The sequence below is a fragment of the Salvelinus namaycush genome, chromosome 19, assembly GCF_016432855.1.
Source record: "Salvelinus namaycush isolate Seneca chromosome 19, SaNama_1.0, whole genome shotgun sequence".
In the NCBI taxonomy this organism is placed as follows: domain Eukaryota; kingdom Metazoa; phylum Chordata; class Actinopteri; order Salmoniformes; family Salmonidae; genus Salvelinus; species Salvelinus namaycush.
In genome coordinates, this window is record NC_052325.1 from 29,657,740 (window position 1) to 29,668,448 (window position 10,709).

Consider the following 10,709-nt stretch of genomic DNA (forward strand, 5'->3'; position numbering starts at 1 on the left):
AATGTGAACCTTAGACCCAGTCTGAGGTCCTGAGCACTCAAAATCAAATCAAATGTTATTGGTCACATACACAACATTTGGCAGATGTTATTGCGGGTGTAGTGAAATGCTTCTGTTCCTAGCCCCGACAGTGCAGTAGTATCTAAAAACAATTCGCAACAATACACACAAATCTAAAGTAAAAGAATGGAAATATATAAATATTAGATCGAGCAATGTCGGAGTGGCATTGACTAAAATACAGTATATGAGATAAGTAAAGCAGTATGTAAGCATTATTTAAACATTATTAAAGTGACTTGGAATCCCTGGCCACTTTAATAAGGGAACACAAGTCTATGTATATAGGGCAGCAGCCTCTATAGTGCAGGGTTGCCTAACCGGGTAGAAGCAGTTCTTCAGTCTCTCGGTCCCAGCTTTGATGCACCTGTACAGGTAGTTTGTGAGGGTTTAGGGGCCAAGCCAAATTTCTTCAGCCTCCTGAGGTTGAAGAGGCGCTGCTGCGTCTTTTTCACCACACTGTCTGTGTGGGTGGACGATTTCAGGTCGTCAGTGATGTGTACGCCGAGGAACTTGAAGCTTTCCACCTTCTCCACTGCGGTCCTGTCGATGTGGATAGGGCCGTGCTCCCTCTGCTGTTTCCTGAAGGCCACGATCAGCTCCTTTGTTTTGTTGATGTCGAATGAGAGGTTTCTTTCCTAGCACCACTCTCCCAGGGCCCTCACCTCCTCCCTGTAGGCTGTCTTGTCATTGTTGGTAATCAGGCCTACTAATGTTGTGTCGTCTGCAAACTTAATGATTGAGTTGGAGGCCTGTGTGGCCACACAGTCATGGGTGCAGGTTTTCATCAAGGATATCGCTGTACTTTGCTTCGTTCATCTTTTCCTCGATCCTGACTAGACTCTCAGTCTCTGCTGCTGAAAAACATCCCCACAGCATGATGTTGCCACCACCATGCTTCACCATAGGGATGGTACCAGGTTTCCTCCAGACGTGACGCTTGGCATTCAGGCCAATAAGTTCAATACTGGTTTCATCAGACCAGAGAATCTTGTTTCTCATGGTCTGAGAGTCTTTAGGTGACTTTTGACAAAATCCAAGCGGGCTGTCATGTGCCTTTTACTGAGGAGTGGCTTCCGTCTGGCCACTCTACCATAAAGGCCTGATTGGTGGAGTGCTGCAGAGATGGTTGTCATTCTGCAAAGTTCTCCCATCTCCACGAAGGAACTCTGGAGCTCTGTCAGAGTGACCATCAGGTTTTTGGTCACCTCCCTGACCAAGGCCCTTCTACCCTGATTGCTCAGTTTGGCCGGGCGTCCAGCACTAGGAAGGGTCTTGGTGGTTCCAAACTTCTTCCATTTAAGAATGATGGAAGCCCACGCGTTCTTGGGGACCTTCAATGCTGCAGAAATTACCCTTCCCCAGATCTGTGCCTTGACACAATCCTGTCTCGGAGCTCTACGGAGAATTCCTTTGACCTCACAGCTTGGTTTTTGTTCTGACATCCACTGTCAACTGTGGGACCTCATATAGACAGGTGTGTGCCTTTCCAAATTCTGTCCAGTCAATTTAATTTACCAACAGTGGACTCCAATCAAGTTGTAAAAACATCAAGGATAATCAATGGAAACAGGATGCACCGGAGCTAATTGTCTAGTCTCATAGCAAAGGGTCTGAATACTTACGTAAATAAGGCATCCGTTTTTTATTTGTAATAATTTCCCAAAATGTCCCCCCCCCCCCCCCGCTATGTCATTATGAGGTATTGTGTATAGAACAACGATAAAAAAAGAAAAGATTTTAGAATAAGGCTGTAACTTTTTTTTTTTAAGGAAAAAGTCAAGAGGTCTGAATACTTTCCGAATGCACTGCATAGTCTTGTACCTGTAGATGATGTGTTTGAGAGTGAAAGACATGTTTCTGTTAGTCTTTAACCTTATTTTACTGTACACCATCACCAAAAACTCATTACCTAGAGTAAATACCAGTACCTTGGGTAAACACCAGATGTGAAATACAGTCCTTATGGGGTCATCCACCAAGCAGAGAGCCATAAAACATGTGAACTCAATTTAAAGCTCTAAAACATTTATCTTTGCCAGTCCAACACCAAAGATATAATCCTATTAATCCCTGAGCAGCCATGCTAACTCACTATATGATGACAAAGATTCTATAGAGAAGCTCATTCAACACAGTTTTAAATTAACCCATTGCTTCACAGCATCTGGTTCCTCTTCTGTATAGTCAAACTGATTCATATTCAGTTCTCTTGATCCTGTTCCTTTTTCTTTGGCTTCCTCGTATAGATATTTTACAGCACCATGGCTACGTCTCAAAATCGTATTCTCACACACTATCACCCATATAGTGCACCACTTTTGACCCCTTATAGGGCTCTGGTGTCACGTTCCTGACCTGTTTTCTGTTAGTTTTGTATGTGTTAGTTGGTCAGGACGTGAGTTTGGGTGGGCAGTCTATGTTTTCTGTTTCTATGTTGGTTTAAAGGGTGACCTGATATGGCTCTCAATTAGAGGCAGGTGGTTGTCATTTCCTCTGATTGAGAGTCATATTAAGGTAGGTGTTTTCACACTGTTTGTTGTGGGTGGTTGTCTTCCGTGTCTGTGTATGTTGCGCCACACGGGACTGTTTCGGTATGTTTGTTCGTTCGGTTTTTGTGTAGTCTGTTTTCCCGGTTCGTGCGTTCTTCGTGTTACATGTAAGTTCTTATGTTCAGGTCAGTCTACATCGTTTATTGTTTTGTGAGTTAGTCAAGTATAGTTTGTTTTCGTCTTGTTTAAATAAATATCATGTCATATCACAACGCTGCGCCTTGGTCGAATCACTACTCCTCCTCTTCGTATGAAGAGGAGGAGGAACACCGTTACATCTGGTCAAAAGCTATGCATCCTATTCGGAATGGGGTACAGTTGAAGTCGGAAATTTACATACACCTTAGCCAAATACAGTTTTTCACAATTCCTGACATTTAATCCTAGTAAAAATTCCCTGTCTTAGGTCAGTTAGGATAACCACTTTATTTTAAGAATGTGAAATGTCAGAGTAATAGTAGAGAGAATGATTTATTTCAGCTTTTATTTCTTTCATCACATTCCCAGTGGGTCAGAAGTTTACATACACTCAATTAGTATTTGGTAGCATTGCCTTTAAATTGTTTAACTTGGGTCAAACGTTGCAGGTAGCCTTCCACAAGCTACCCACAATACGTTGGGTGAATTTTGGCCCATTCTTCCTAACAGAGCTGGTGTAACTGAGTCAGGTTTGTAGCTTTTTCAGTTCTGCCCACAAAATTTCTATGGGATTGAGGTCAGGGCTTTGTGATGGCCACTCCAATACCTTGATTTTGTTGTCCTTAATAAGCTATTTTGCCACACCTTTGGAAGTATGCTTGGGTCATTGTCCATTTGGAAGACCCAAGCTGTAACTTCCTGAATAATGTCTTGAGATGTTGCTTCAATATATCCACATAATTTTCCTTCTCATGATGCCATCTATTTTGTGAAGTGCACCAGTCCCTCCTGCAGCAAAGCACCCCCACAACATGATGCTGCCACCCCCGTGCTTCACGGTTGGGATGGTGTTCTTCGACTTGCAAGCGTCCCCCTTTTTCCTCCAAACATAATGATGGTCATTATGGCCAAACACTTCTATTTTTGCTTCATCAGACCAGAGGACATTCCTCCAAAAAGTATGATCTTTGTCCCCATGTGCAGTTGCAAACCGTAGTCAGGCTTTTTTATGGTGGTTTTGGAGCAGTGGCTACTTCCTTGTTGAGCGGCCTCTCAGGTTATGTCGATACAGGACTTGTTTTACTGTGGATATAGATACTTTTGTACCTGTTTCCTCCAGCATCTTCACAAGGTCCTTTGCTGTTGTTCTGGGATTGATTTGCACTTTTCGCACCAAAGTACGTTCATCTCTAGGAGACAGAAGTGTCTCCTTCCTGAGCGGTATGACGGCTGCGTGGTCCCATGGTGTTTATACTTGCGTACTATTGTTTGTACAGAGTACATGGTACCATAGGGCATTTGGAAATTGCTCCCAAGGATGAACCAGACTTGTGGAGGTCTACAATTCTTTTTCTGAGGTCTTGGCTGATTTCTTTTGATTTTCCCATGATGTCAAGCAAAGAGGCACTGAGTTTGAAGGTAGGCCTTGAAATACATCCACAGGTACACCTCCAATTGACTCAAATGATGTCAATTAGCCTATCAGAAGCTTCTAAAGCCATGACATCACTTTCTGGAAATTTCCAAGCTGTTTAAAGGCACAGTCAACTTAGTGTATGTAAACTTCTGACCCACTGGAATTGTGATACAGTGAATATAAGTGAAATAATCTGTCTGTAAACAATGGTTGGAAGAATTACTTGTGTCATGCACAAAGTAGATGTCCTAACCGACTTGCCAAAACTATAGTTTGTTAACAAGAAATTTGTGGAGTGGTTAAAAAACTAGTTTTAATGACTCCAACCAAAGTGTATGTAAACTTCCGACTTCAACTATATATATATATATATCTCAAAGTATTCGTTTGCACCAAAATAATTATATATATATATTTCTTTAACTTTAACTTGATTTTAAATGCAGCCCATTGAAAAATTTGAGATAATAGTAAAGGAAATGTTGAATGTCAACAGTGGATTTCCATAGCCACAGTGGACAGAAAATACAACCGACCATTTCATTATCATCTACAATACAGACCAACAATACAGTCTGTAGAGAGGGATTCACATTAAATGGGGGAGAGAAAATAGAACCCTCGCATAAAATACAGAAATAGAGAGGGATCGAGACAGATAGGGAGAGAGATTTAGTTGATGAGAAAGATAGATAGGGAAAGAGAAATGGTAAGTAAGACAGATGGGGAGAGAGAAAGAGAGCGAGAGAGCAAGAGAGAGAGAGCAATGCTTTAACACTCACTTTGTAACCAGTAGCAGCAACGGGAGAAACGGTAGTATCTCTCCACCTCCTCCAGAGAAATACGAACAGACATCCCTCTTTTCTCCTCCACTGGCCTTAAACACAACTTCAACTCTTCCTCCATACTTCTGTCCTCAGTCTCTCCCTCTATCCATATGCAAGATTCCACCCTCTCCCCCTCTACCTCTATCCTTTTATCTATCTCCGTCCCTCTCTTCATCTTTTCCCATGAATATACATCTGATAATTCCTTCATGTGTGATTCCTCCACTCTCTCCCCTGTCAACCTTGAGTCCAAACCGAACTCTAACTCTCCCTGACGTCCAGGTAAACACTCTAGCTGTCCCTCCATGTTAAGCCAATGATCCTCCTGCTGTCCCTCTATTCGTTCCCCTGAGTCTAGCCCCATCTGTCCTATACTCCGCTCAACTCCCCCTCTACACACAGTCCTGAGTCCAACTCTACCTCACACCCTTCCTCCTCTTCCTCCTCCTAGTTCTGACACCTCTCTCCCCTCCTCTCCTGTAGTTCCCCCCCTCCCCTTCCCCTCTTCCAAGAATCCCTGTCTCCGCTCCTTTAGGTCCAGTTCCATGCAGCTCAGTTCAGGTACGACTGCTGCATTCCCTCTGTGTCGCTCCCTCACTCTCTCTACCTCCGCCCTACCTCTCTTTACCTCTGCCCTCCTGCTCTCATTCCCACACTCCCTCCCTCTTCGCTCTCAGGCTGTCGGTGATTTATAGCCTGCAGCATGTCACTCAGGCATTACCCTGCCCTGACTTCCTCTTCCCACCTCAGGTTACCTCCTCTAACTACTACACTACAGGACAAAAGCTGACCCTCCCTGCTCATTACCATTTTCTCCTATTCCTGCCCATGTAACTCATGTGTGTTTACCTCAGGATATGACATTTCATGTCATCTGTTACATGAGCTAAACTGGGTCTGCCTCTGCATCTGAAACCATAGACATAGTATTTGTAATTGTAGTTATATGCCTGAAACACTCATACCTGGACATGTGTATACTAGTCCCCCTACCCAAGTCAGCGCAGGTACACAGGGATCACAGCTCTGGGCTTGTATTTACAAAGTATCTCAGAGTAGGAGTGCTAGGATCTAATAACAGGTCCCATTATCTTATTCATTATGGTCTGAAATGCCAAATTGATCCTAGAACAGAACTCCTACTCTGAGACTTTGTGAATAAAGGTCCAGGGCTCATTTCTATGTCCTCATTTACCTGCACTAACAGAGCATGGCCTCTCCTCCTGTCCTGCCTACCGTCCTGTCCTACCTTATCTCAGCTAATCAGGACCAGCAGGACAAAGACTCTATTCTGACCAGATTTATTCAAATACCCTAGTCCCATTTAACTATTCACACAAGGCATTCTAACAGGACCATTCACCATTTAACCATTCACACACTGCATTCTAACAGTACCATTCACCATTTAACCATTTACACACTGCAATCTAACAGCACCATTCACCATTTAACCATTCACACACTGCATTCTAACAGTACCATTCACCATTTAACCATTCACACACTGCAATTTAACAGCACCATTCACCATTTGACCATTCACACACACTGCATTCTAACAGGACCATTCACCATTTAACCATTCACAAACTGCATTCTAATAGTACCATTCACCATTTAACCATTCCCACACTACATTCTAACAGCACCATTCACCATTTAACATTTCTCACACTGCAATCTAACAGCACCATTCACCATTTAAACATTCACACACTGCATTTTAACAGCACCATTAACCATTTAACCATTCACACACACTGCATTTTAACAGCACCATTCACCATTTAAACATTCACACACTGCATTTTAACAGCACCATTAACCATTTAACCATTCACACACACTGCATTTTAACAGTACCATTAACCAGTTAACCATTCACACACTGCAATCTAACAGCAGCATTCACCATTTAACCATTCACACACTGCATTCTAACAGCACCATTCACCATTTAACCACTCACACACTGCATTCTAACAGTACCATTCACCATTTAACCATTCACACACTGCAATCTAATAGCACCATTCACCATTTAACCATTCACACACGGCATTCTAACAGCTCCATTCACCATTCACACACTGCAATCTAACAGCACCATTCACCATTTAACCATTCACAGACTGCATTCTAACAGCACCATTCACCATTTACCCATTCACACACTGCAATCTAACAGCACCATTCACCATTTCTCACACTGCATTCTAACAGCACCATTCACCATTTAACCATTCACACACTGCATTCTAACAGTACCCTTCACCATTTAACCATTCACACACACCGCAATCTAACAGCACCATTCACCATACTGCATTCTAACAGCACCATTCACCATTTAACCATTCACACACTGCAATCTAACAGCACCATTCACCATTTAACCATTCACACACTGCATTCTAACAGTACCATTCACCATTTAACCATTCACACACTGCAATCTAACAGCACCATTCACCATTTAACCATTCACACACGGCATTCTAACAGCACCATTCAACCATTCACACACTGCATTCTAACAGCACCATTAACCATTTAACCATTCACACACTGCATTCTAACAGCACCATTCACAATTTAACCATTCACACACTGCAATCTAACAGCACCATTCACCAATTAACCATTCACACACTGCAATCTAACAGCACCATTCACCATTTAACCATTCACACACTGCATTCTAACAGCACCATTCACCATTTAACCATTCACACACTGCAATCTAACAGCACCATTCACCATTTATCACACTGCATTCTAACAGCACCATTCACCATTTAACCATTCACACACTGCATTCTAACAGTACCCTTCACCATTTAACCATTCACACACACCGCAATCTAACAGCACCATTCAACCATTCACAGACTGCATTCTAACAGCACCATTCACCATTTAACCATTCACACACTGCATTCTAACAGTACCCTTCACCATTTAACCATTCACACACACCGCAATCTAACAGCACCATTCAACCATTCACAAACTGCATTCTAACAGCACCATTCACCATTCAACCATTCACACACTGCATTCTAACAGCACCATTAACCATTTAACCATTCACACACTGCATTCTAACAGCGCCATTAACCATTTAACCATTCACACACCGCAATCTAACAGCACCATTCAACCATTCACACACTGCATTCTAACAGCACCATTCACCATTCAACCATTCACACACTGCATTCTAACAGCACCATTAACCATTTAACATTTCTCACACTGCAATCTAACAGCACCATTCACCATTTAAACATTCACACACTGCATTTTAACAGCACCATTAACCATTTAACCATTCACACTGCATTCTAACAGCACCATTCACCATTCAACCATTCACACACTGCATTCTAACAGCACCATTCACCATTTAACATTTCTCACACACTGCATTTTAACAGCACCATTAACCATTTAACCATTCCCACACTGCATTCTAACAGCAGCATTCACCATTTAACCATTCACACACTGCATTCTAACAGCACCATTCACCATTTAACCACTCACACACTGCATTCTAACAGTACCATTCACCATTTAACCATTCACACACTGCAATCTAATAGCACCATTCACCATTTAACCATTCACACACGGCATTCTAACAGCTCCATTCACCATTCACACACTGCAATCTAACAGCACCATTCACCATTTAACCATTCACAGACTGCATTCTAACAGCACCATTCACCATTTACCCATTCACACACTGCAATCTAACAGCACCATTCACCATTTCTCACACTGCATTCTAACAGCACCATTCACCATTTAACCATTCACACACTGCATTCTAACAGTACCCTTCACCATTTAACCATTCACACACACCGCAATCTAACAGCACCATTCACCATACTGCATTCTAACAGCACCATTCACCATTTAACCATTCACACACTGCAATCTAACAGCACCATTCACCATTTAACCATTCACACACGGCATTCTAACAGCACCATTCAACATTCACACACTGCAATCTAACAGCACCATTCACCATTTAACCATTCACACACTGCATTCTAACAGTACCATTCACCATTTAACCATTCACACACTGCAATCTAACAGCACCATTCACCATTTAACCATTCACACACGGCATTCTAACAGCACCATTCACCATTTAACCATTCACACACTGCAATCTAACAGTACCATTCACCATTTCTCACACTGCATTCTAACAGTACCATTCACCATTTAACCATTCACACACTGCATTCTAACAGTACCCTTCACCATTTAACCATTCACACACACCGCAATCTAACAGCACCATTCAACCATTCACACACTGCATTCTAACAGCACCATTAACCATTTAACCATTCACACACTGCATTCTAACAGCACCATTCACAATTTAACCATTCACACACTGCAATCTAACAGCACCATTCACCATTTAACCATTCACACACTACAATCTAACAGCACCATTCACCAATTAACCATTCACACACTGCAATCTAACAGCACCATTCACCATTTAACCATTCACACACTGCATTCTAACAGCACCATTCACCATTTAACCATTCACACACTGCAATCTAACAGCACCATTCACCATTTAACCATTCACACACTGCAATCTAACAGCACCATTCACCATTTAACCATTCACACACTGCATTCTAACAGTACCCTTCACCATTTAACCATTCACACACACCGCAATCTAACAGCACCATTCAACCATTCACACACTGCAATCTAACAGCACCATTCACCATTTAACCATTCACACACTGCAATCTAACAGCACCATTCACCAATTAACCATTCACACACTGCAATCTAACAGCACCATTCACCATTTAACCATTCACACACTGCATTCTAACAGCACCATTCACCATTTAACCATTCACACACTGCAATCTAACAGCACCATTCACCATTTATCACACTGCATTCTAACAGCACCATTCACCATTTAACCATTCACACACTGCATTCTAACAGTACCCTTCACCATTTAACCATTCACACACACCGCAATCTAACAGCACCATTCAACCATTCACACACTGCATTCTAACAGCACCATTTAACCATTCACACACTGCATTCTAACAGTACCCTTCACCATTTAACCATTCACACACACCGCAATCTAACAGCACCATTCAACCATTCACACACTGCATTCTAACAGCACCATTCACCATTCACACACTGCATTCTAACAGCACCATTAACCATTTAACCATTCACACACTGCATTCTAACAGCGCCATTAACCATTTAACCATTCACACACACTGCATTTTAACAGCACCATTAACCATTTAACCATTCACACACACTGCATTCTAACAGCACCATTCACCATTTAACCATTCACACACGGCATTCTAACAGCTCCATTCACCATTCACACACTGCAATCTAACAGCACCATTCACCATTTAACCATTCACACACTGCATTCTAACAGCACCATTCACCATTTACCCATTCACACACTGCAATCTAACAGCACCATTCACCATTTCTCACACTGCATTCTAACAGCACCATTCACCATTTAACCATTCACACACTACATTCTAACAGTACCCTTCACCATTTAACCATTCACACACACCACAATCTAACAGCACCATTCACCATACTGCATTCTAACAGCACCATTCACCATTTAACCATTCACAC

General features: G+C 42.2%; 1 protein-coding gene across 4 annotated transcripts in view; it reads right to left on the minus strand.

The window, feature by feature from the left end:
- Nucleotides 1-5,463, minus strand: part of LOC120064301 (guanine nucleotide exchange factor DBS-like) — a 50,362-nt gene extending 44,899 nt beyond the window's left edge. For all 4 annotated transcript variants that reach the window (XM_039014770.1, XM_039014773.1, XM_039014771.1 and 1 more), the window contains exon 1: nucleotides 4,950-5,463. In XM_039014770.1, the coding sequence (XP_038870698.1) occupies nucleotides 4,950-5,358 (409 nt within the window). In that variant the 5' untranslated portion in view covers nucleotides 5,359-5,463. The remainder of the gene's footprint in view (nucleotides 1-4,949) is intronic.
- Between the last annotated feature and the right edge of the window lie 5,246 nt (nucleotides 5,464-10,709).